This window comes from Tachypleus tridentatus, chromosome 12 (genome assembly GCF_004210375.1).
Source record: "Tachypleus tridentatus isolate NWPU-2018 chromosome 12, ASM421037v1, whole genome shotgun sequence".
NCBI lineage: Eukaryota > Metazoa > Arthropoda > Merostomata > Xiphosura > Limulidae > Tachypleus > Tachypleus tridentatus.
Window position 1 is genome coordinate 112,632,077 of NC_134836.1, and position 26,868 is coordinate 112,658,944.

General features: G+C 36.4%; 2 protein-coding genes across 3 annotated transcripts in view; one reads left to right on the top strand and one right to left on the bottom strand.

Moving 5' to 3' along the window:
- Positions 1 to 3,660, top strand: part of LOC143235728 (uncharacterized) — a 66,737-nt gene extending 63,077 nt beyond the window's left edge. Inside the window, exon 15 of the mRNA XM_076473936.1 lies at positions 3,436 to 3,660. Within this exon, the coding sequence (XP_076330051.1) occupies positions 3,436 to 3,643 (208 nt within the window). The 3' untranslated portion in view covers positions 3,644 to 3,660. The remainder of the gene's footprint in view (positions 1 to 3,435) is intronic.
- A 12,109-nt stretch (positions 3,661 to 15,769) lies between these two features.
- Positions 15,770 to 26,868, bottom strand: part of LOC143234367 (G-protein coupled receptor GRL101-like) — a 190,721-nt gene continuing 179,622 nt past the window's right edge. The window contains exons 24-25 of one of the 2 annotated variants that reach the window (XM_076471674.1): positions 21,685 to 21,853; positions 15,770 to 17,319 (exon numbers count right to left, since the gene is read on the bottom strand). In XM_076471674.1, coding sequence (XP_076327789.1) covers positions 17,096 to 17,319; positions 21,685 to 21,853 — 393 coding nt within the window. In that variant the 3' untranslated portion in view covers positions 15,770 to 17,095. The remainder of the gene's footprint in view (positions 17,320 to 21,684; positions 21,854 to 26,868) is intronic. The other variant, XM_076471675.1, reaches the window with a different exon arrangement.

Below are 26,868 nucleotides of genomic sequence, written 5' to 3' on the forward strand. Positions count from 1 at the left end.
GGTGGACTCAGCAGATAACCTGATGTGGCTTTGCTGTAAGAAAAACACACGCAAAACACAAACACACTCCTTCAAAGGCAAATCTTTGGTATCTGCAGAGTCAACAAAGGGATTTTAAATTCACAATAATTTTTCTAAATGAGGAGGGAAGTACTTCCCAATAGTTGTACACAAATCACTATATGTGCTGCAAGACTGAAACTTCGGTATCTTCACTTAAGGAAATTTCATTCATAAGTAAAAAAAAACACTGAGATTTTTAAAGCAATCAAGTTCTTCTATAAGTATAGATTCACCCCAAAGTTTTAGCTTAAGTTGAATAACTTCCATTTTGCTCCGATCTTTGAAATACGTTTCGCTGGTACCCTGCATTGTAGCATTCACTTTATTTAAATAGGCAGATACGTCCGAAAGATAAGTCACTTTCTTTATCCAGCGTTTGTCCCTTAATTTGTATGCAAGTTTAAAATGGCATTTACATAAAAAGAAACCTATCTCCTCACGCAGTTCGTAAAACGGAGCAAACACTTTTCCCCGAGAAAATCATCGGCTTGTTTTGTTTGTTTGTTTTGAATTTCGCGCAAAGCTACTCGAGGGCTATCTGCGCTAACCGTCCCTAATTTAGCAGTGTAAGACTAGAGGGAAGGCAGCTAGTCATCACCACCCACCAACAACTCTTGGGCTACTCTTTTACCAACGAATAGTGGGATTGATCGTTACATTATAACGCCCTAACGGCTGAAAGGGCGAGCATATTTGGTGCGAACAGGATTCGAACCCGCGACCTTCGGATTACGAGTCGAACGCCTTAACACGCTTGGCCATGCCGGGCCCAAAAGTCATCGGACTTCAGAATGAAGCAGCAAATTTCTATACAAACTTCCCATACTCTCACAGAGTAACTGAAGATCTTCACATTGAGTGGTCTTGATTTTATAAAATTAGCTAACTTTATGACATCACCCAATATCTATTTTAAGTCTTCTAGGATTAGTTTCATTACAAGTGCATGACGATGAAGACAGCAGTGGATACTCTCAATGTCCGGGTTTTTCTTTTTTATGCGTGCCACTGTGCCTGAAGATTTTTCAGTCATAGCTGGAGCCACATCAGTGCAAATACTTGAACAAAGCTGCCACTGGACCTTATGTTCTTCCATAAATAAATCGATCAGTTTAAATATTTCTTAAACAACAAATTTCTGTTGTTTGAGTGGGCAAAGGTTTGGAAATGAGCATGTCTTCTTCAAAACCATCCTTGTGAATATAGCTAACAAACATATGCAACATTGTATAACCTGCGACATCTGTTGATTCACCTATCTGAAGCGAAAAAATTACATTCACTTTCACTCGCCTTATTAACTTCGTTAAGCAACTTGCTGAGATATCCTTGATTCTTCGAAAAACCGAGTTGTTAGAAAGAGGCACAAAGTTAATGTTTTTAAGGAATTTCTCGTCAATCGTGCACTCTACCAGTTATTTTGCGCATGATTTTATCTAATTTTCTGCAATTGTATGACTTTCACCTGCTTTTGTAATACGGTAAATAACACGATGTGAAGCCATAAGAGCACCTTTGTTGTCCTGATGGACAAACGAACGAAATGTAGCTTTACTTAAATTTAATTGTAAACACTTTCTTTTGAAATACTCGGAAGTTGGATTTTTAATTGGAAGTGTTTGGTTTCTAGATGTAGGTTTAGCTTTGCTGGATGCAAACTACTGTTACTCAACACTGTTCCACATTCAACTCACAACCCACTAGGTCCATCTTCATTATCTGTCCATGTAAACAATAAAACTTTCATCAAACTTTGTTTTATTTCTTGTTTCGCTACTTCTTGCATCATCCTGTGTTGAAGTGTTTGCACACGACGGTAACGCTGATGAATTCGTATTAGGCCTAGGCCTAGGCCTAGGAAGTCTTTTACTCGTATCAGATTTATTACTGATATTAAGCCACTTATCCATTATAAAGGTGACAACTATTATTAATTTGTCTAAAAACGTATTCTTGTATCTTTCGCACTTCAAAAGTATTTTTACGGACACAAAATAGCTTCTTAATGAAAACTCGTTTAAGCAGTAGAGTTTTATCATCATACAACGACATGCTGACTTAAGTTCAGTGTTTGTCGCAACAAAGTCGGAAATAAAGATTTGTGTAAAAAAGGCTAGGCCACTAGAATAACATACTTTCTAAAGGAAAAGGGCAAACTATTATTTTTTAAATTCTTTAGCAGAAATTTTTAAGCCAAATAAGAAAATATTAGGTCATGTCTGACGTGCGTCAAAGTTTCGGATGAAACAAAACAAAATTAAACACGACATCATGAAGGCGTATGACGTCATAGAGTACATTAGTACAAAGTTTGTCCAGTTAAACTACAATGAATCTAACCTAACCTAACAATTACCAATTATAATTGTCATAAATATACTTTGAAGTTGAAAAAAATTGATACTGCATCTAATTACATCACGAAGTTTCAAATTTGGACAAGTTTCAGCTATGACGTCATGTTTCATTTCCTTCGAGATTTAGCCACTAATCCAGATCTGGATATTAAAGACGGTTGGCATCACTACTCAAGGCTGACCGATATTTCATTACGATAATTGCTAGGCTATCTTGCATCTCTAATGACGTATGCGATTTTAGATGAAGCCATGTCTACTAGCAACAAATGGTGCCATCGTCGAAGTTCATTGAGATTGTATTAACATTTTCACCACCAAAACTTACCTAAGCTAAATAAAATCGTATGATGTTAGGCAATGTGTGATAAACGTGTTATATTAAAGATATAGTTTACTTTTTACTTTTGTGTACAGCGTATTCTGATTCAATTTTATAGTTTTAGGAAAAAATATTAACATTTTAAAATTTCCTCGCGGAGCCCCAGATAACTATGGCACAGTTTGAAAAACCATGTGCGATTATACATTCTTCTGATTAGGTACCGTTACCAGGCCAGTAATATTACACCCCCTAAATATTACTATTTACTGTGATATTACATCACTTAAATATTGCTAGTTTCTGTGATATTACTTCATTTGAATATTGCTAGTTACTGTGATATTACATCACTTAAATATTGCTAGTTACTGTGATATTACATCACTTAAATATTGCTAGTTACTGTGATATTACATCACTTAAATATTGCTACTTACTGTTATATTACGTCACCTAAATATTGCTACTTACTGTGATATTACGTCACCTAAATATTGCTGCTTATTGTGATATTACGTCACCTAAATATTGCTACTTACTGTGATGTTACCACACCTAAATATTGCTACTTACTGTGATGTTACCACACCTAAATATTGCTACTTACTGTTGATATATGTAATATTATCGATTTCTTGTAAGTCTATGAAATAATTTCCTCCCATTTCATCATGGCATCTCTGTTATTAGACTTCTTCAGATGCATGAAGGCGGGATTCTGCATCACTTGAAGCAAAAATGGTTGCCTCAACTACCAGCCTGTCCCATGAATTCTTCTGGATTTATCAGTTTAAATATCCACCAGATGATGCTACCGTTTGTGATTCTTTTGACATGCTTAGCTGCTGCCATCTGTTGTTGCATTATTGAAACACTTATCGTGAAGTGCAAAATTTAAAGTAGATAACTTTTTCATGTAGCTGTGTTTAGAACATACATCGGAACTGTTTCCGTCTCTTAAAACGTTTAAATAAAATAAACACCCGTTGCATACTAATAACGATAGTACCAGCAGAGGAACAATGGATTCGTTAAAAAGTAATGTTTAATAAGAAAAAACAACACAGAAGAAATTATGTTGTATTTATAATAGTTTGTCATTACTTTAATAGCTAAAAAAAATCACGTACTCAATTTAACTGATTTCGTGTTCAACTATTATAAAGCTGTATTTTTCTGAGTTTCATATAATCGTTTATAAAATAATATTGAAGTTAAACACAATGTATAAAATAAGAGTGCAATATGCAGTGTATTTATAATAGAATAATTGTTATTGGAATTAAAACACGTGATAAGTCTAATTATTCTGTGTGCTGTAAGTTTCTCACAATATTTACGAGAAGCCACTGACCATACTGTCATGGCCAGGTGGTTAGGTCTATCGACTCGTTATATGAGTGGCGCAGGTTCGCCCAAGAGTTGGCGGTGAGTAATGACGACTAGTTGCTTTCCCTTTACAATCTAGGTTATTTGCAAACTAGGTTTTTCTAGTGAAATACTAAAAAAATACGTTTATTCAGAGTCTTTGGATTGCATTTAGAAAAACTATTATAAGCTAGTTCATAGCAAGTTTCTTAATTAAAATTCCATACAAATCAAGCTTAAGTGAATTCCGTTAGCAGTAACAACAAGAAAACCATTTTTGATTGCTTTATTTGATTTCGCGCGAAACTGCTCGAGCGCTTCATGCACGAGCCGTCCCTAATTTAGAAGTGACAAAGTCAACACCATTCACCAGCCAACAGAGGGTATGGCAAGATACGTTATATATCACACGATAGAGAAATATGTTACTAGATACTTTATTAGCGAGATACGTTGGTAAAGCCTTCTTATAAACCATATTGTAGTGAAACGTATCACCAAAACACTCTTTATAAATCGGACTGAACACTGAAGCTACCAGCAACAGATATTTCGGGAAGGCTGAGTTTAAAATCAAACAAAAATTAATTTACTTTATAAGGCACAGGCGAGGCTGAATGGAAGCCACGCATACTGGAAAATAGTACACACATATATATAATTTTAGAATGTATATTTGACTAGAGAACAAATATATTTATGTTTCCATGGTTATGTGAGCTTAGTGGAGGAGGATCGCAGAAAAAGAATGGGGACACGTGCCCCCATTAATTTCTAAACGACAGTCTATATAAAACACATAATTACACACAAACACGCATACATATATTTCAAAGTAGTTAAACGTATTGATACATTATAATTAATGTTTTGTTTTGTCAGCAGGTAAAGTACAATCTATGTGTATGCACATGTTACCTTCTTGGTTGTATTTAAACACAAAGTTACGCAATGGGCTACCTGTGTTCTGCCTATCACGGGTATCGAAACCTCGTTTCTAGCGTTATAAGTCCGCAGACATAGCAGTATGCCACTGAAGGTGTGGATGGTAAATTTAGTATTATAGATATAATGAATGACGTTTACACAGCGTAACTGAAAATATTATAAAGTTATAAAATGGGAAGTTATAGTGAAATACGAAAAGTATTTCCACGAATTTGTAGAACTAGCAAAGTTAGCCCAAATATGACTTAACGTTGTCTCAATAAAACAGCTACAAACAATGAAAGACAAGTTAGATTACTTGTGTGAAATTTTGATAACTTGGAACGTGGGTAACCAATAACGCATTGGGAAACACTTTTCCTCCATGAGTTAGAATAGTCTGGTGGCATCTGATTGGTCAATATATACGAGAGCGTAATATTCTACTAGTTTTCCGAATTTCAAGGTGAAAAATTCTTTTCACGTGCGGATATTTTCCTCAACTGAGATATTACTTGATTATAGTACTAAATTTATTATTATATATTCATTATTTTATATTATATATCAATAATATTATATATGATATCTCAAGACTATTATACCAAGAACGGAATTATCCGGTAGAGGTCAGCAAGAAGTTTACAATCTTAAATGCCAGGTTCAATTTCCGCAGTAAACATAGCAGAAGGCCCAACATGGCTTTGAACTATTAAAAAAACACCCTAGAGAAATAAACACTCCTTCAACATATTTTGTTTCACGTAATATCTTTAAAACGCCAAAAAGGTTTAGAAAAAAGCTAGTTTTTACTTATGTATACACAAAGCTGCAAAATGGTGTTCGTGCGTTATGTCTGCATTGCGGGAATCAAACCCCAGATGTTAGTGTTACAAACCACAAAGAACTAGTGCAACCGAGAATTTCGAAAAAAAAAATAATCACATACCCGAAAAGAAAAGTTATAAAATAATTTCTCTAGTTTTGACAAAGTAATAACAGTGACATAATTCATGAGAACTGGTTGAAACTCAAAACGTTTGATAGGGGTCACCACGTGGGTGGGGACAAGATTACAAATATACATAAAGTTAAGGAACTAATACAATTTAGACTTAAAGTAAATAGAAAAGTAATCAAAAGCCAAAAAAAAAACAACGTTAGGATTGTCGGTTTTATTTAATCAGGATTTTTGAGCACGTGATGGACAACGTAACGTAGATTACACAGGCCCGCGAATTTCAACTTCACAAAAAGTTGTTTTGGTTTTAATAACGGATTTTCTATAATTAAGCTACACGGTTTCGAAAATAATATTCTATCTCGTAAGGATGTTTTTTTTTTTTTTTACAAATTAGGAAGAAAAGCACTTTTATATAACGTATTTTTCGGTGTACAAGACGCAGTTTTTTTCTTCAAATAATGAGTCTCAACCCCCCTCCCTCCCCTGCGTCCTATGCACCGAAGGTAAAAACCTTTTATGCTTCTATTACTTTTGAAGTACTCTAAAGAATAATAAAAGATTATGTTGATGTTGAACAAATAAATAAATGATAATTGTGGAAAATATTTTTTTTCCCTGAAGATAGCCTTGAAAATAGGGGTCCGTCTTATACACCGAAAATAATGGTAGGTCAAATGTATCACAAGTATGACAGAATATGCTTACATCATTTACACAACCTCTTGTTGCCGTAGCGACGAATAAATGACACTGAAAAGAAAAACATAATGCTATCATGCAAATAATAAGCGGAAATGACACATCATGTGGCCTGTTAACCGTTTATATACTAGCGGTATGTTTCTCGTGGGTTTTAGAACGAAAGGTAAGATTCCCACGTCGCGATTGGTCTAGAGAAATCTATGGTTAGTGGTTGTCAACATTTTACGCATAACAAGCTGCGACCCGATTTCGGTGAAAACTACTCACGTATGTATACGTACACACGACGTTTTGAGAACATTCTGTACATGATGGAGAAAAATAGATGTCATTTTCGGATTCAGGGTACAGGAATTATAGTAGAACATATAAAAATTTAAAGACAATAAACTCGTTGCAGGCCTGTGTTATGATACAATACGAATCCGTTGTGATTTTAATTAAATGTATTTAATTTGTTTAAAGAACGGTTTGTTTGTTTGTAGTTAATTGCAAGTCTACAAGATGCGTTATCTGTGCTGTGTCCAGCACGGGTATCGAAGCCCGGTTTCTAGTGCTGTAAGTCCGCAGACATACCGTTGTGTCACTAAGGTATTAAAGAACAGAACAAAATGAGAAATATAGGTTTTACTTGAGACGATACAAAATATAGTTGTTTTACTTTCACTGTTAATTTTTATAATATTAGGTTGAGGAATAATTCGTGAGCGTTTTTAAATAATTTCATTCAAGCATTACATGCAAGACTATACAATACTTCAATGCATGAACACATTACACCCAAAACATTTATTATAATACTTTATTTCATGTAATACCTAGGTATATAGTATGCATTGTTTTAAACGAAATTGCAAGAAATTAAATGCGAAAAGCAGATGGTGTCGAAAATGCTTGATTTTGTCCACTTGACATTCCATTTAATGAGCTGAAAATGAAAGCAAAAATTAAAGACATATGAAAATCAAACACACCATCTATTAGAGCAAAAATTATCTACCAAATGACATGAACTATTTTGCGAAAGCGTTTCATTTATGAATATATTTTTTTAACTTGAAAAAACGCTCACGAATTATTCCTCAACCCAATACATTATTTACTTGGTAAGATTTACTTCCAGTTATAGAATTTTACATCAGTCTATGCACTAACTATTTTTTCTATAAATTGAGGATCCGTATTTGTAAGAACCTCTCAGAAATTACTGTTTGATTCCTATAGAACATCACGTGCAGCCAGCTGCTTCATCAATCATAACCCTACAATTTTGCTGACTTTGGTTGTCATGGAATCTCCTCATCAGTTTCGCCAAGGCTGATGAAGTTCGTGTAAGTATTTAATCCAGAATTCTTAGTGGCGCAAAAATAAGGAAAGACAACGAGCTATTTGATGATTTTGACATTCCACCACATAAAATATTTTCTTGTCAGTTTTATTGTAAATTTTCGCTAAACAAATGCGTTATCGAAAAAAAAATATATTTTTTTAATCTTTGCCTTAAAAATGACTTCATACTGTTTTGTGAAAATACAAAACGGCTGGGAGAGGGCATGTTCTGGTGGTTAGCGTGCCCGTCTTTAAATCGCAGGAGTCATTTCACGATTTCCTCTTCCACAAGATTGCGCACCGCACTTTGGTATTTTGTGTGCGTTTTAATGGTGATATTCAAATCCCACTGGCCCGGCATGGCCAAGTGAGTTGAGGCGTTTGACTCGTAATTAGAGGGTTGTGGGTTCGAATCCCGCTAGCACCAAACATGCTCGCTCTTTCAGCCGCGGGAATGTTATAATGTGACGGTCAGTCCCACTATGCGTTGGTAAAAGAGTAGCCCAAGAGTTGGCGGTGGGTGGTGATGACTAGCTGCCTTCCCTCTCGTCTTACACTGCTAAATTAGGGACGACTTGCACAGATAGCCCTCGAGTAGCTTTGTGCGAAATTCAAAAACAAACAATTTTTGATACTGTACGGTCGAACATTTTCCTGTACTGGCGTCTCGTGTTGTTGTTTTTTTTCTCTTTAAATTTAAGGAAATGACCGCAAGATTGAAGGTATTCTAATAATAATTTTAGCAGCAAAATACTTGTAGATAGATAATCATATATCTTGGGAATTCTGTTAATATGTAACAGCGAACGTGCAAAACTCAAAGTTTTTCAGGTATTTCCCTTTCTTTTTTAAGAACTATTATTTTGCTAATTTCATTGTAATTTCTATTCACATCAAAGCTGTGAGCTTATCTATCGTTGTCTCTGATTTTGAACTATTGACCAGAAAAAAGGTAGCCAGCCAGTCAACTGTAAAGGATTGTCACCGTTATAACACACACGTAACGTAAAATGTAAGGAACATTTGGTGGTGTCGCACTGATTCGAACCCAACTCATTACTTTCGAAACACTTTGCTTTCACGGGTTACAGATGATATCTGGCAAGCCCATAAAACTAATAAAAATCACAGGTTATAACTTTACAATGACCTAAGGTCAAGCAAGTCTAACTTATATCGTTCGGTTATACCAGTTACCTATGAGGCAAGGTTATCTAAGACTACGTTTACAACGTCCGGATCTACCAGCATTAACGTCACTTAAATCACATATGGACATAACAATCTGCCACTGATTCAAGGTCACATAACCTCACCCTTATATCGATCGGACATATCAGTGATTGAGTCTAGGTTAGTCTAAATTTAAAGCTACTGGACATACTAGATCACTCCAGATCAGTTATTGTCATTCTTACTAAAGTTTTTACTTGGCATAAACACGAACAACTGAAACATTGTTTCCTACACACTGTAAGGTTCTCCAAATGACTTATCGGTGAGTCCGAGAGCTTATAATGCTGAAAATGGCAAAACGACATTCGGCTATCTGCTGTGTCCACCGAGGGGAATCGAACTTCTGATTTTAGCGTTGTAAATCCATAGAACTACCAATGTCTCAGCGGAAGACAACGCTGAAAATCGGATTTAGATCCATTGTGTAATTTTGTGCTCAAAAGCAAACAAAGAAAAAATATTAGAGACTATTCTTACTCTTAGAATAAACTACAAGTCATTCTTCAGATTAGAATATCGTTCAACTCGTTTCAGTGAATTTGTAAATCGTGTCTTATGTGTTTCCTTACTTTATTTTGTATTCGTTGTTAAGTTAAACAGTAACTAAGTTACTAATTCGGTGATGTGTAGCTGTGGGTAAAACGCGAAACTTGAGTCTCAAAGTGTACAGCATGTTAGAAGTTGTAATGTGACAAATAATACACGAAAAAAAAAGTTAAATTATCCACTTAACACTGACCACAAAAGGCTTTATTATATACTTAACGTTGACCACGAAGGGTTTTTACAACTCTGACTTTGTTTTGTTTTTTAAGCTGGAAAGTGATATTTTATCCAGAGTCCACTGAAAGCAAATGGACTAGATCAAACATCATTTTTTTATTCTAGGGAAATTAGGGCTTCAAGTCACAAAATATTGGGTTATATTAACGAAAGTACATCCTACTGATCTATACGTATAATACATGAATAGTCAAACAATACATTACATACATACATAATTAATCTCTTTATGAACTTTATTAATTAAAATATATTATTATGTAGATTCAAGAGGAAACAATTATTAACCACTGCCCTGCACTTTATTAATTAATATTGTTATATCAAGCACACTTTCGTCGATTTTATAATAATAATAATAATAATAATAATAATAAACAAACATTTTAAAAGTGCAAAACCTGGTATATCCAGCAAGTGTAGATCATTGAATATTTCAACATGGATTACAGAACTCTGAAATAATAAATAAAAATTCAAAAAATAATCCAGCAGATCCATGGATTTTTAAATTTTATGTAAATTTAACAGACTAGCATAAAAGTAAGTGTTTCTAAACACATTCTTCTCCTAGTGAAATTACACGTGTTGTATTTGTTTGTGTGGAATAGCATGCTACGTTGGAAATACAACGGGTTTTGATTTGTTTGTGTGGAATAGCATGCTGCGTTAAAAATACAACGGGGTTTGATTTGTTTGTGTGGAATAGCATGCTACGTTGGAAATACAACGAGTTTTGATTTGTTTGTGTGGAATAGCATGCTACGTTGGAAATACAACGGGTTTTGATTTGTTTGTGTGGAATAGCATGCTACGTTGGAAATACAACGGGTTTTGATTTGTTTGTGTGGAATAGCATGCTACGTTGGAAATACAACGGGTTTTGATTTGTTTGTGTGGAATAGCATGCTACGTTGGAAATACAACGGGTTTTGATTTGTTTGTGTGGAATAGCATGCTACGTTGGAAATACAACGAGTTTTGATTTGTTTGTGTGGAATAGCATGCTACGTTGGAAATACAACGGGTTTTGATTCGTTTGTGTGGAATAGCATGCTACGTTGGAAATACAACGGGTTTTGATTCGTTTGTGTGGAATAGCATGCTACGTTGGAAATATAACGAGTTTTGATTTGTTTGTGTGGAATAGCATGCTACGTTGGAAATACAACGGGTTTTGATTTGTTTGTGTGGAATAGCATGCTACGTTGGAAATACAACGGGTTTTGATTCGTTTGTGTGGAATAGCATGCTACGTTGGAAATACAACGGGTTTTGATTCGTTTGTGTGGAATAGCATGCTACGTTGGAAATACAACGGGTTTTGATTCGTTTGTGTGGAATAGCATGCTACGTTGGAAATACAACGAGTTTTGATTCGTTTGTGTGGAATAGCATGCTACGTTGGAAATACAACGGGTTTTGATTCGTTTGTGTGGAATAGCATGCTACGTTGGAAATACAACGAGTTTTGATTCGTTTGTGTGGAATAGCATGCTACGTTGGAAATACAACGGGTTTTGATTTGTTTGTGTGGAATAGCATGCTACGTTGGAAATACAACGGGTTTTGATTTGTTTGTGTGGAATAGCATGCTACGTTGGAAATACAACGAGTTTTGATTCGTTTGTGTGGAATAGCATGCTACGTTGGAAATACAACGGGTTTTGATTCGTTTGTGTGGAATAGCATGCTACGTTGGAAATACAACGAGTTTTGATTCGTTTGTGTGGAATAGCATGCTACGTTGGAAATACAACGGGTTTTGATTCGTTTGTGTGGAATAGCATGCTACGTTGGAAATACAACGAGTTTTGATTCGTTTGTGTGGAATAGCATGCTACGTTGGAAATACAACGGGTTTTGATTTGTTTGTGTGGAATAGCATGCTACGTTGGAAATACAACGGGTTTTGATTTGTTTGTGTGGAATAGCATGCTACGTTGGAAATACAACGAGTTTTGATTCGTTTGTGTGGAATAGCATGCTACGTTGGAAATACAACGGGTTTTGATTCGTTTGTGTGGAATAGCATGCTACGTTGGAAATACAACGAGTTTTGATTCGTTTGTGTGGAATAGCATGCTACGTTGGAAATACAACAGGTTTTGATTTGTTTGTGTGGAATAGCATGCTACGTTGGAAATACAACGGGTTTTGATTTGTTTGTGTGGAATAGCATGCTACGTTGGAAATACAACGAGTTTTGATTTGTTTGTGTGGAATAGCATGCTACGTTGGAAATACAACAGGTTTTGATTCGTTTGTGTGGAATAGCATGCTACGTTGGAAATACAACAGGTTTTGATTCGTTTGTGTGGAATAGCATGCTACGTTGGAAATCTAACAGGTTTTGATTTGTTTGTGTGGAATAGCATGCTACGTTGGAAATACAACGAGTTTTGATTTGTTTGTGTGGAATAGCATGCTACGTTGGAAATACAACAGGTTTTGATTCGTTTGTGTGGAATAGCATGCTACGTTGGAAATACAATGGGTTTTGATTCGTTTGTGTGGAATAGCATGCTACGTTGGAAATATAACGAGTTTTGATTTGTTTGTGTGGAATAGCATGCTACGTTGGAAATACAACAGGTTTTGATTTGTTTGTGTGGAATAGCATGCTACGTTGGAAATACAACAGGTTTTGATTTGTTTGTGTGGAATAGCATGCTACGTTGGAAATACAACGGGTTTTGATTTGTTTGTGTGGAATAGCATGCTACGTTGGAAATACAACGGGTTTTGATTTGTTTGTGTGGAATAGCATGCTACGTTGGAAATACAACGAGTTTTGATTTGTTTGTGTGGAAAAGCATGCTACGTTGGAAATACAACGGGTTTTGATTTGTTTGTGTGGAATAGCATGCTACGTTGGAAATACAACGGTTTTGATTTGTTTGTGTGGAATAGCATGCTACGTTGGAAATACAACGGGTTTTGATTTGTTTGTGTGGAATAGCATGCTACGTTGGAAATACAACGAGTTTTGATTTATTTGTGTGGAATAGCATGCTACGTTGGAAATACAACAGGTTTTGATTTGTTTGTGTGGAATAGCATGCTACGTTGGAAATACAACGGATTTTGATTTGTTTGTGTGGAATAGCATGCTACGTTGGAAATACAACGGATTTTGATTTGTTTGTGTGGAATAGCATGCTACGTTGGAAATACAACGAGTTTTGATTTGTTTGTGTGGAATAGCATGCTACGTTGGAAATACAACGAGTTTTGATTTGTTTGTGTGGAATAGCATGCTACGTTGGAAATACAACGGGTTTTGATTTGTTTGTGTGGAATAGCATGCTACGTTGGAAATACAACGGGTTTTGATTTGTTTGTGTGGAATAGCATGCTACGTTCGAAATACAACGTGTTTTGATTCGTTTGTGTGGAATAGCATGCTACGTTGGAAATACAACGGGTTTTGATTTGTTTGTGTGGAATAGCATGCTACGTTGGAAATACAACGGGTTTTGATTTGTTTGTGTGGAATAGCATGCTACGTTGGAAATACAACGGGTTTTGATTTGTTTGTGTGGAATAGCATGCTACGTTGGAAATACAACGGGTTTTGATTCGTTTGTGTGGAATAGCATGCTACGTTGGAAATACAACGGGTTTTGATTTGTTTGTGTGGAATAGCATGCTACGTTGGAAATACAACGGGTTTTGATTTGTTTGTGTTGAATAGCATGCTACGTTGGAAATACAACGGGTTTTGATTTGTTTGTGTGGAATAGCATGCTACGTTGGAAATACAACGGGTTTTGATTTGTTTGTGTGGAATAGCATGCTACGTTGGAAATACAACGGGTTTTGATTTGTTTGGTGGTGTTTACGGTTTTTTTGTTTTTGTTGTGATGTGAGAAGTTATCAAAACGAAATGTTTAGTTCTATCACAACTGTAACCAACAGGTGGTGTTGAGAACATCTGATGATGTGCATCAGCCAAATGAACAGCAAACACATCAAAAACACATAAGTGTTAGAAAAATTCGTCAAACACATCAAAAACACATCAGTGTTAGAAAAATTCGTCAAACACATCAAAAACACATAAGTGTTAGAAAGATTCGTCAAACACATCAGTGTCAGAAAGATTCGTCGAATTGGATCTAACGCTGCCTTCGAACGTAATAATTAGTGTTACCAACTTAATAACTCCAGTACTGAGGAAACGTCGTACGAACCTGAGGCTTGACGACAACGTTTAAGACAGATTGATCCAACCAATGTTGAGAAGAGTCCATGAGAATACAATCAGAAAACACACAACGACGTTTCAATCAGAGGTGGATACGTCAAAATAAAAACTGCTTTGTTTGCAAAGGACTTTATCAAGCGTAATTATCTGGGCTTGAAGAAAGTTTTTTTCCCCTCTTAAGTACGCAATTGATCTAGGAATCAGAAATACACTAGATACACTTTTAATCAGCAATATGACAACCAGGAATAAGATAGGATGAATAGAAGAACGCAGAAGCCAAATCGTCCACACCGTTTCACAATATAGCACTATACACATTTTAAATGTGAGTTTTTATATAACTCAATGATGTCAGTTGCTATTATGATTAGGACCTTGTTTTTCTATCTTCTTTCATAACAAAGACTGGATGTCACAAAATGAAAAATGGAATTTTCGGTCACTTTTTCTGGTCTTACTGTTAAAATAACTTATTATATTTTAAATGCAAATATTCTAATGTTAGCAATAAAGCAAAAAAACATGGTAATTTCAAGTAATCTGAATTATCAAGGACTTTAGAAGAAACCTGTTCCAATGGGAAAGATGATTTCGTTAGAACTTCCTTGTGTATTTTCATCTAACCGGCTTTAGAAATATAGTGAGACCTATCAAAAGTCCACCGGAGACTGAAGACAGATTGGAACAATTAAGTTTTCTTTTTGCCACTAACAGCACAAATTATCAGGAATTAATTGTCGTATCAAAGATAAACAAACACACCTTTGGATATCCAAACAAACACACCTTTGGATATCCACCTAGATTGGAAATGTATACAAAAATAAATTATATCGAACTGTTGTTTATACTGAAATATACTGCTTGGTGGATGGTGATAAATCAAAGTCTACAATCATGTTTTGTGCAGTCTTTTCCATAGATTCAGCTTTACAACGATAAGTTTGTCGTTAAGTTGAAGTCATCGATGACTGCTTTGTTTCATTTCAGGTTACACTCTCGAAATCCCCGTTAAATCTCGATAAAACGTTATCGGGGTTCAAAATCAAAGAAGCATCTTTTCTTTAGAGGTGCAGTGTTTGAGAACGAACTCTTGGAGGACCCTTCTTCTTTCAGTGACTCAGACTTTGAGAAGAAACTCTTGGAGGACCCTTCTTCTTTCAGTGACTCAGACTTTGAGAAGAAACTCTTGGAGGACCCTTCTTCTTTCAGTGACTCAGACTTTGAGAACGAACTCTTAGAGGACCCTTCTCTTGCAATGACTCAGACCTCGAGAAAGAATTATTGGAGGACTCTTCTCTTTTAATGGGTCAGACTTGAAAAAGGAACTCTTGGAAGACCCTTCTTCTTTCAGTGACTCAGACTTTGAGAAGAAACTCTTGGAGGACCCTTCTTCTTTCAGTGACTCAGACTTTGAGAACGAACTCTTGAGGGACCCTTCTCTTGCAATGACTCAGACCTCGAGAAAGAATTATTGGAGGACTCTTCTCTTTTAATGGGTCAGACTTGAAAAAGAAACTCTTGGAAGACCCTTCTTCTTTCAGTGACTCAGACTTTGAGAAGAAACTCTTGGAGGACCCTTCTTCTTTCAGTGACTCAGACTTTGAGAACGAACTCTTAGAGGACCCTTCTCTTGCAATGACTCAGACCTCGAGAAAGAATTATTGGAAGACTCTTCTCTTTTAATGGGTCAGACTTGAAAAAGGAACTCTTGGAAGACCCTTCTCTTTTAGTGACTCAGACCTAGAGAAGGACTTCATGTAGGAGCTTTATCCTTCAGAAGCTCAGACTTCATGAAGAGATTTATTCTCAGGGATTTAGTCATCGTATAATACCTATTTTCTATGAAGATATCACGGATAAATTAATCTTGTTTGTTTTAAAGTAGGGGTTCTTAACTTTTTGTTATTAACTTCCACCCCACTGTAAACAATTTTTGGTACTTAAACCCCACTCTCAGAGCAAACGTATCTCTGATTGGTTCTCTATTTAATAGCACAGTTTAAAAAAAATTAAAACTGATAATAGAGTGCTAATCTGTTATATACGCATTTCAATATGATTATGTTGTAATTTATTACAGCATCATTCAAACGTTCGCCTCCCCCCACCTCGCGTGAACCAATGTTTTAGAGTAAAATCACGTTGGGCTATACGTTGTGTTGACATGAGGGAATAAAACCTCGAATTTTAACGTTGTAAGTTCGTAAACTTATCACTTTCCTAACTGGTTGGGGGACGTCTTGAAATCTATTTTATCAATTATTTGAGAAAAAAGTTTGTGTGTCTGGAATTAAGCACAAACTGTCGGTGTTCTTCCCACCATGGGTATCGAAACCCCGTTTCTAGCGGTGTGAGCCCGCAGGCATACCGCTGTGCCACTGGGAGGGCTGAAAAACAACTAGTAGCAAATATATTATTATGCCCATTTATATTTAAACATTAAATCTAAAAAAAAAATGGGACTACGTTTTAGTAACAATATGAGAGAAATATTTTATATTTTCCAAAATTATTAATATAATAACGTTTAAAGGTGTTTTACAAATCTTTTAACATCTTATTCTTCAAAATTCTATTCTGATTTATCTTCAGTAATAGTAGCTAGGATAAGAACAGGACGGTAGCGCAACCTAGGTATCAAAATATAGCTGTTTTTCAGTGACAAAAGGTCAATAACAGATATTGAAAAGTCAAATATAATCTGCCTACATGATGCTAAACATTATACTTTAGACAAATTTATTTTCCCAATATTAGAAGTGGGAACATACATCGCGCGGATTTGAAATATTGGAAATAAATATTAAATTATGTTTGTTTTGTTATCAGACTTTGGTAGGTTTCTTTTTTCTAAAACTTATTGTTTCTCGGGAAGATTTTAGGTGATGGACATTTGAACTGCTCTTCGTGGTAAGATGACGTCGTATACTAGGTCTGACTGGACGACCTGGACTCAGGGTTATAAGGTCACGTAAAGGAACAAGCTCGCCATTACTGTCCAGTGGTAGAGGGTCGTGTTCAGATCGGACTGGAACATCAGGGAGTGACACTGTGAGAACAAAATGTTAAACGTTTTTATTCCAAAAAACAACAATAAATACACGCTTATATGTCGCAAAACTGTTCAAGGTCAATTATACTATAATGAAACTCTTGCTTATATGATACTAGAAAAACGTTTTTATTATGCGATATGCAACACCAAAATTTGCGAAATTTTTATCTTGCGTGCATGTAGCTTTGAAATAGGGGGTCATAATTTTCCCGTTTCGCTTCCGTTTCCTGTTAAGGAGAACTTTATTTTTCGCCATTATCAAGGTGAATATATATCGTTATGAATAGCTCATACTATAAAGGAACTTTTGCTTATATGTATGACATTGGAAAAACTTTTTCATTACGCGATGTTTCCATTTCATCCCTGTTTCCCATCACGAAAACGTTACTTGTTTCCATTCTCAGGGTGCAGATATGACGTCATGAATACGTCACACGCGGATCTAATGCAGTGGCGCCATGGGTAATCGGCTAGTTGCGAATAATTATTATTTTTCAAGAGAACAACAATACTGAAAACAAAACAGTAATAACACTTGATGTATCATATATAATTTTTTCACCAATTATCTTTTGTTAAACATATCAACTAAAAATAATAAACTTGAATAACGCTGATTTATTTAAGAAACATATTTTAGGATGTAGAGAAAGGGGGTTCAAATCTATCTCCATAAGGTCGTGGGGATTGCTTGCTACTGTCCTAATCTAGAAGACGGTCCAATAAAAACTCGACCAGAAGACACTTGTATGCTATGTAGTGCATGGTCATATCCTTTATTAATTCACAGTTCGTATGCATTTGTTTGCTTGTTTGTCCGCGAACTCCTCTTATAATCTGGAGCTAGCAGTCACAAATTGGCAGATGGATGGCCCGGGGGTATATTTATCTTATAATCTGGAGCAAGCAGTGTCAAATTGGCAGATGGATGGCCCGGGGGTATATTTATCTTATAATCTGGAGCTAGCAGTGTCAAATTGGCAGATGGATGGCCCGGGGGTATATTTATCTTATAATCTGGAGCAAGCAGTGTCAAATTGGCTGATGGATGGCCCGGGGGTATATTTATCTTATAATCTGGAGCAAGCAGTGTCAAATTGGCAGATGGATGGCCCGGGGGTATATTTATCTTATAATCTGGAGCTAGCAGTGTCAAATTGGCAGATGGATGGCCCGGGGGTATATTTATCTTATAATCTGGAGCAAGCAGTGTCAAATTGGCTGATGGATGGCCCGGGGGTATATTTATCTTATAATCTGGAGCAAGCAGTGTCAAATTGGCTGATGGATGGCCCGGGGGTATATTTATCTTATAATCTGGAGCAAGCAGTGTCAAATTGGCAGATGGATGGCCAGGGGTATATTTATCTTATAATCTGGAGCTAGCAGTGTCAAATTGGCAGATGGATGGCCCGGGGGTATATTTATCATATAATCTGGAGCTAGCAGTGTCAAATTGGCAGATGGATGGCCCGGGGGTATATTTATCTTATAATCTGGAGCAAGCAGTGTCAAATTGGCAGATGGATGGCCCGGGGGAATATTTATCTTATAATCTGGAGCTAGCAGTGTAAAATTGGCAGATGGATGGCCCGGGGGTATATTTATCTTATAATCTGGAGCTAGCAGTGTCAAATTGGCGGATGGATGGCCCGGGGGTATATTTATCATATAATCTGGAGCTAGCGGTGTCAGATTGGCAGATGGATGGCCCGGGGGTATATTTATCTGTGGCGCTAAAAAGCGTTCAGAAGGCATGATGTTGATCGGCCAGAGATAGGTTTTCAAGGTTTTGCTGAGCTTCAGATTTTATGTTCCTAACCCGTTTCGGGATCCCAAGGGCGTCATGTTTTAAACTTGCAAGCTAACATGACACTCGCGTTCAATTACTAACACAATGTCCATTTTTGGTTCGGACTTACTACCTATTCCCTCTTGTGGTAGCTACAGAAATTAACTGGGGCCACTATAATTCATGTGGGGAGCGCTGGTGTATTTTATGATACGATACATAATTCATACTTTTCTTACCAGCGAAATAGACGCCACTGGGCTGAAAACGTTGACAGCAGTAACAGATGATGATATCCTATGTCATCTGGACAGACTTAATCAAGTCGATGACCAATATATTTTGGTCACTTATGAGCCCATAGTTAAGTATTTTTTATTGAGTACAACCTTTATAGTGACTTGATTCTGTCATCCTTGTGTAGCAGAATCACAACTTCTTGTTTCATTTTGCGCATAACGGATGTTACAAAACGTAACGGGTGCTTCGAACCACTCGGTAAAGTTCAATTGGGTACCGCTCTGGTGTTCATGTTTAGATTCTACAACAACAAAAATGTCAATATTCTTAGCAACGTTAGCAGTATACAGCTATTACACTTCTTAGCAACGTTAGCAGTACATAGCTATTCCACTTCTTAGCAACGTTAGCAGTATATAGCTGTTCCTCTTTTTAGCAACGTTAGCAGTATATAGCTATTCCACTCCTTAGCAACGTTAGCAGTATATAGCTATTCCTCTTCTTAGCAACGTTAGCAATATATAGCTATTCCACTTCTTAGCAACGTTTGCAGTATATAGCTGTTCCACTTCTTAGCAACGTTAGCAGTATATAGCTATTCCTCTTCTCAGCAACGTTAGCAGTATATAGCTATTCCTCTTCTCAGCAACGTTAGCAGTATATAGCTATTCCACTTCTTAGCAACGTTAGCGGTAAATAGCTATTCCACTTCTTAGCAACGTTAGCAGTATATAGCTATTCTACTTCTTAGCAACGTTAGCAGTAAATAGCTAATCCACTTCTTAGCAACGTTAGCAGTATATAGCTATTCCTCTTCTTAGCAACGTTAGCAGTATATAGTTATTCCACTTCTTAGCAACGTTAGCGGTATATAGCTATTCCACTTCTTAGCAACGTTAGCAGTAAATAGCTATTCCACTTCTTAGCAACGTTAGCAGTATATAGCTATTCCACTTCTTAGCAACGTTAGCAGTATATAGCTATTCCTCTTCTTAGCAACGTTAGCAATATATAGCTATTCCACTTCTTAGCAACGTTAGCAGTATATAGCTATTCCACTTCTTAGCAACGTTAGCAGTAAATAGCTATTCCACTTCTTAGCAACGTTAGCAGTATATAGCTATTCCACTTCTTAGCAACGTTAGCAGTAAATAGCTATTCCACTTCTTAGCAACGTTAGCAGTATATAGCTATTCCACTTCTTAGCAACGTTAGCAATAAATGGCTATTCACTTCTTAGCAACGTTAGCGGTATATGGCTATTCACTTCTTAGCAGCGTTAGCGGTATATAGCTATTCCTCTTCTTAGCAACGTTAATGATATATGGCTATTCCACTTCTTAGCAACGTTAGCAGTAAATAGCTATTCCACTTCTTAGCAACGTTAGCAGTATATAGCTATTCCTCTTCTTAGCAACCTTAGCAGTATATAGCTATTCCACTTCTTAGCAACGTTAGCAGTAAATAGCTATTCCTCTTCTTAGCAACGTTAGCAGTATATAGCTATTCCACTTCTTAGCAACGTTAGCAGTATATAGCTATTCCTCTTCTCAGCAACGTTAGCAGTATATAGCTATTCTACTTAGCAACGTTAGCAGTATATAGCTATTCCACTTCTTAGCAACGTTAGCAGTAAATAGCTATTCCACTTCTTAGCAACGTTAGCAGTATATAGCTATTCCTCTTCTTAGCAACGTTAGCAGTATATAGCTATTCCACTTCTTAGGAACGTTAGCAGTAAATAGCTAATCCACTTCTTAGCAACGTTAGCAGTATATAGCTATTCCTCTTCGTAGCAACGTTAGCAGTATATAGCTATTCCATTTCTTAGCAACGTTAGCAGTATATAGCTATTCCACTTCTGAGGAACGTTCGCAGTATATAGCTAATCCACTTCTTAGCAACGTTAGCAGTATATAGCTATTCCTCTTCTTAGCAACGTTAGCAGTATATAGCTATTCCACTTCTGAGGAACGTTCGCAGTATATAGCTGTTCCTCTTCGTAGCAACGTTAGCAGTATATAGCTATTCCACTTCTTAGCAACGTTAGCAGTATACAGCTATTCCACTTCTTAGCAACGTTAGCAGTATATAGCTATTCCACAGCTATTTAATCTTAACTTGTTCTTAAGTTTACACAGACCCATATTTCGATCCCAAATTCCTGGATTGGAGCCCATATACAGAGTTAAGCTGAGGAGGCGATGGATGACAGAAAACTTCATGAACAGTTACAAACACCGCACTGAAGGTGCATTACACAGAAAGTCCATGGCTTGAACAGCACGCAAATAATTTTTTTTTAAAGAAAAGCTCATGCTCACCAATTATTGACTTCTGGGAATCACCAGTCATGGAGTTCATTAACGAGAAACGAACCCTGGACACCCTGGTTCGTGCTGGACTCAGGAATGGAGCTGTTGACAGGGTGTACAATAAAGGATTGACTGCAGCGTTGAGCGGAAGAACAAACACAGCAACCCATGCAAATACCTATAACAGAAAACCACAGTTACTTCATCAACGGAACCTGTAACAGAAAACCATAGTTACTTCATCAACGGAACCTGTAACAGAAAACCACAGTTACTTGATCAACGGAACCCGTAACAGAAAACCACAGTTACTTCATCAACGGAACTTGCAACAGAAAACTACAGTTATTTCATCAACGGAACCTGCAACAGAAAACTGCAGTTATTTCATCAACGGAACCTGCCACAGAAAACCACAGTAGTTACTTCATCAACGGAACCTGTAACAGAAAACAACAGTTACTTCATCAACGGAACCTGCAACAGAAAACTACAGTTATTTCATCAACAGAACCTGCAACAGAAAACTGCAGTTATTTCATCAACGGAACCTGCAACAGAAAACCACAGTAGTTACTTCATCAACAGAACCTGTAACAGAAAACCACAGTTACTTCATCAACGGAACCTGCAACAAAAAACCACAGTTACTTCATCAACGGAACCTGCAACAGAAAACCACAGTTACTTCATCAACGGAACCTGCAACAGAAAACTACAGTTATTTCATCAACGGAACCTGCAACAGAAAACCACAGTTACTTCATCAACGGAACCTGCAACAGAAAACCACAGTTACTTCATCAACGGAACCTGCAACAGAAAACCACAGTAGTTACTTCATCAACAGAACCTGTAACAGAAAACCACAGTTACTTCATCAACGGAACCTGCAACAGAAAACCACAGTTACTTCATCAACGGAACCTGCAACAGAAAACTGCAGTTATTTCATCAACGGAACCTGCAACAGAAAACCACAGTTACTTCTTCAACGGAACCTGCAACAGAAAACTACAGTTATTTCATCAACGGAACCCGCAACAGAAATCCACAGTTATTTCATCAACGGAACCTGCAACAGAAAACCACAGTTACTTCATCAACGGAACCTGCAACAGAAAACTACAGTTATTTCATCGACGGAACCTGCAACAGAAAACTGCAGTTATTTCATCAACGGAACCTGCAACAAAAAACCACAGTTACTTCATCAACGGAACCTGCAACAGAAAACCACAGTTACTTCATCAACGGAACCTGCAACAGAAAACTACAGTTATTTCATCAACGGAACCTGCAACAGAAAACCACAGTTACTTCATCAACGGAACCTGCAACAGAAAACCACAGTTACTTCATCAACGGAACCTGCAACAGAAAACCACAGTTACTTCATCAACGGAACCTGTAACAGAAAACTACAGTTATTTCATCAACGGATTATACGCGTGACACTGAGCTCATTTGTAACACAAAAAATTACAAGTCAGTCAGTATTAAATAAGTTTGTTTGTGTTTGGGTTGTACATAAGCACAAAGCTACACAACCGGTTTCTGGCAGTATAAATCCACAGACATATCACTGTGCCACTAGGATGTACTAAAATTGATACTAAGTGTTATTCTGTACGTGTGCCTTACACGATCGCGAATTCAACGGTCAGATCACAGACCTCGTAGATCGTACGTGTAGACGTCTTCAATTTGAATCTGCTGACAAAGAGGATATGATATCGATCAGAAGGACCCACTGCCACCCACAGCTGAAAGTATCAAGTATTTGACAGCATGAATATTAGACCTTTCGATCCACAGCCCTGTATGCGAACTATCAAGCCATCACGACAATTTTTTTGAATTTTTTTGTTTTAGAAATAAAACAAAATTTACCTAGCTTATATAAATTATGAGCTATTAGAAGTTTCTGAAACTCAGTTGAGATGCTCGGGGTATAATTCAGAAACATATGTCCCTACATTATATAAAATAACTCTACACATGAAAAATGTGTTGTTTTTTGTGATAACCTGGCATAGCCTGGTGTTAGCGCACTAGAATCGTAAATTACGGGTTCGAATCTCCGTCGGTGAGCAGCTCGCCCTTTCAGCTGTGGGGGCATTATAACGTGACGGTCAGTCCAACTAATCGTTAATAAAAAAATATCTCAAGAGTTGGCGGTGGGTGACATTGACTAGTTGCTTTACCTCCCAAAACAACAGCAACTTTATATCTATTACCTCTACCAAGTAGTGTGAAATAAACAACTGAATAACATATATATATTTCATACGTGATATTTACACAACTTTATATCTATTACCTCTACCAAGAAGTGTGAAATAAACAACTGAATAACATATATATATTTCATACGTGATATTTACACAACTTTATATCTATTACCTCTACCAAGAAGTGTGAAATAAACAACTGAATAACATGTATATATTTCACACGTGATATTTACACAACTTTATATCTATTACCTCTACCAAGTAGTGTGAAATAAACAACTGAATAACATATATATATTTCACACGTGATATTTACACAACTTTATATCTATTACCTCTACCAAGAAGTGTGAAATAAACAACTGAATAACATATATATATTTCATACGTGATATTTACACAACTTTATATCTATTACCTCTACCAAGAAGTGTGAAATAAACAACTGAATAACATATATATATTTCATACGTGATATTTACACAACTTTATATCTATTACCTCCACCAAGAAGTGTGAAATAAACAACTGAATAACATATATATATATTTCATACGTGATATTTACACAAGTGGATAAAATAGATTTCATAAGCAATATTCACATACATTTACAACTTTGAAAGCTCAAAATAATTTAAAATGCTTATCTTTATTGTAAATGTCAGTTATTGACTTTTAGGTTTTTCTACATTATTACCAAGTCGTTTTGATAGAACGATAAATTTATTCTCTGTTTTGAGTTAAAAATACCACAGACAGCATCATGATGTGAAAAATCAGAGGTTTAGAGTGAAAATAATTTTTATATCATATCATAATTATAAGCTGAGCGACTTTTTTTTTTTTTTAATTTGTAACCAAAAGGTTTTATTTGATAGATGTAATAAGTTTCATATTCTTAAATTTACATAAATACGGGATCAAATTGTGAGAAAAAAATACCTCGCGATACAATACCTAAAACTTGAGATAGCCGATGACAAAATAAGTTAACTAAGCCTTTTTCATATTAGGCCCCGGCACGGCCAACTGGTTAAGGCACTTGACTCGTAATCCGAGAGTCGCGGGTTCGAATCTTCGTCACACCAAACATGCTCGCCCTTTTAGCCGTGGGGCGTTATAATGTGACGGTCGAATCCCACTATTCGTTGGTAAAAGAGTAGCCCAAGAGTTGGCGGTGGGTAAATAGATGCATTCCTTCTAGTCTTATACTGCTAAATTAGGGACGGCTAGCTCAGATAACCCTCGTGTATCTTTGCGCGAAATTCAAAAACAAACAATTTTTCATATTGTTTCACGAAAAGCAGTTCTTTTCCTGTCACATTGTAACACTAAAACATTAGATTTTACATCGCACTGTGACATTATAATTTAAATATTGTATTGTTTGTTTGTTATTATACACAAAGGACTATATGTGGTCTGCCCACCTTGGGTATCGAGCCCTGGTTTCTACTAGTGTCTGATGAACTGGAAGCCAGTCAATTGTGTATTTTAATCAATAGCCTATGACTTCGCGATGCTGGGATACGAGCAATTACATTACAACATGACAACCAATGTTGAGAAACAGTAACTGATTAAAAATCGATAAATCCAACACTTGCATTCAGCTTACAGGGTGAAAATAGAATCAATGTATTTATAAATATTAAGGCCACGAAGGTCGTAGTGGGACCGTAAAAACAAACACCAATAAGCTTGCCAAAATAAACCCATAATGATCACAGTTATTTTTATTTATAAATGAAATTAAACAAATAAAAACTTTCCATTAAACGAACTTCAGCTCTGAAATATTTTCTTAATAATATGGAAGAGAGAAAAAACCTTATTTTCCGTAATTTGTTTTTGATTCAATGGAACAGTTTTGCCCTCTAGGCGGGATAAGCTCATCTGGGTGTGGTAGAGCTAATATTCTGCTTGCATAAATAAATGTATTAGATATATGGTAATTATAATATCAAACACTTGTCTCAGTTTTCAATTGGATCAATTCTTTTTTACGTGTTGTGGTTACAGTCAAGTTGGAACCACGGGAAGGCAGCAGTCCATTGGTAGTTTTATATTATTTTAGTTACTCGTTAATGGATCCGGCATGGCCAAATGGTTAAGGTGCTCAATTCGCAGTTTAAGGGTTGAGTGTTCGAATCTCCATCATACCAAACATGCTCGTTTGGGGGCGTTATAATGTGACAGTCATTCCCACTATTCGTTGGTAAAGAGTAGCCCAAGAGTTGGCAGTGGGTGGTGATCACTAGCTGCCTTCCCTCTAGTTTTACACTGCTAAATTAGGGACGGCTAGCGCAGATAACCCTCATTTAGCTTTGCGCAAAATTTAAAATCAAACAAACTTGTTAATAAACGTAGTTTCACTTTATTAATTCTTATCTTGGTTTGTATACCAAGTTTCCAATGTAAATCAGAGTGGTAATCGGTGCTTTATGTGCTCTGCTCACCACGAGTACTGGGAAGAGGGAAGGTTCAATACGAAGATCTAGATTGCTCAACGCTGCTCAGTAGAACAGCAACAGAGCAAATAAAAGCATACCCACCTTAGCACCAAACCCCTAGGTCCTCCGATGGGGAATTTTACGGATTTAGAACACTAAATACAATGGTTCGATTCCCACGATGGACACAGCAGACACTCCAATGTAGCTTTGCCATAGGAGACAAACAATTTGAAAAGCCTTATTAACTGAATCAAAATTTACTCTTGAATTTTTAAAAGAAGTGGAACATAGTTTTGAGAAGCAAAGATGTCTAACCAAGAGTTAAAGCAAGTTAACAGTTATTCTCCCAAATAACGTTAGGGACCATTTTACTGTATTTTTTTTGTATTGATTTCACGGTTTTACGACATCTATTACGACCCTGATTTTGAAATGTTTTGTTTCTAAACATTCAGTAAAATGAAAATAAAATTTTCTCTAAGATCGGAGTCACGTCTG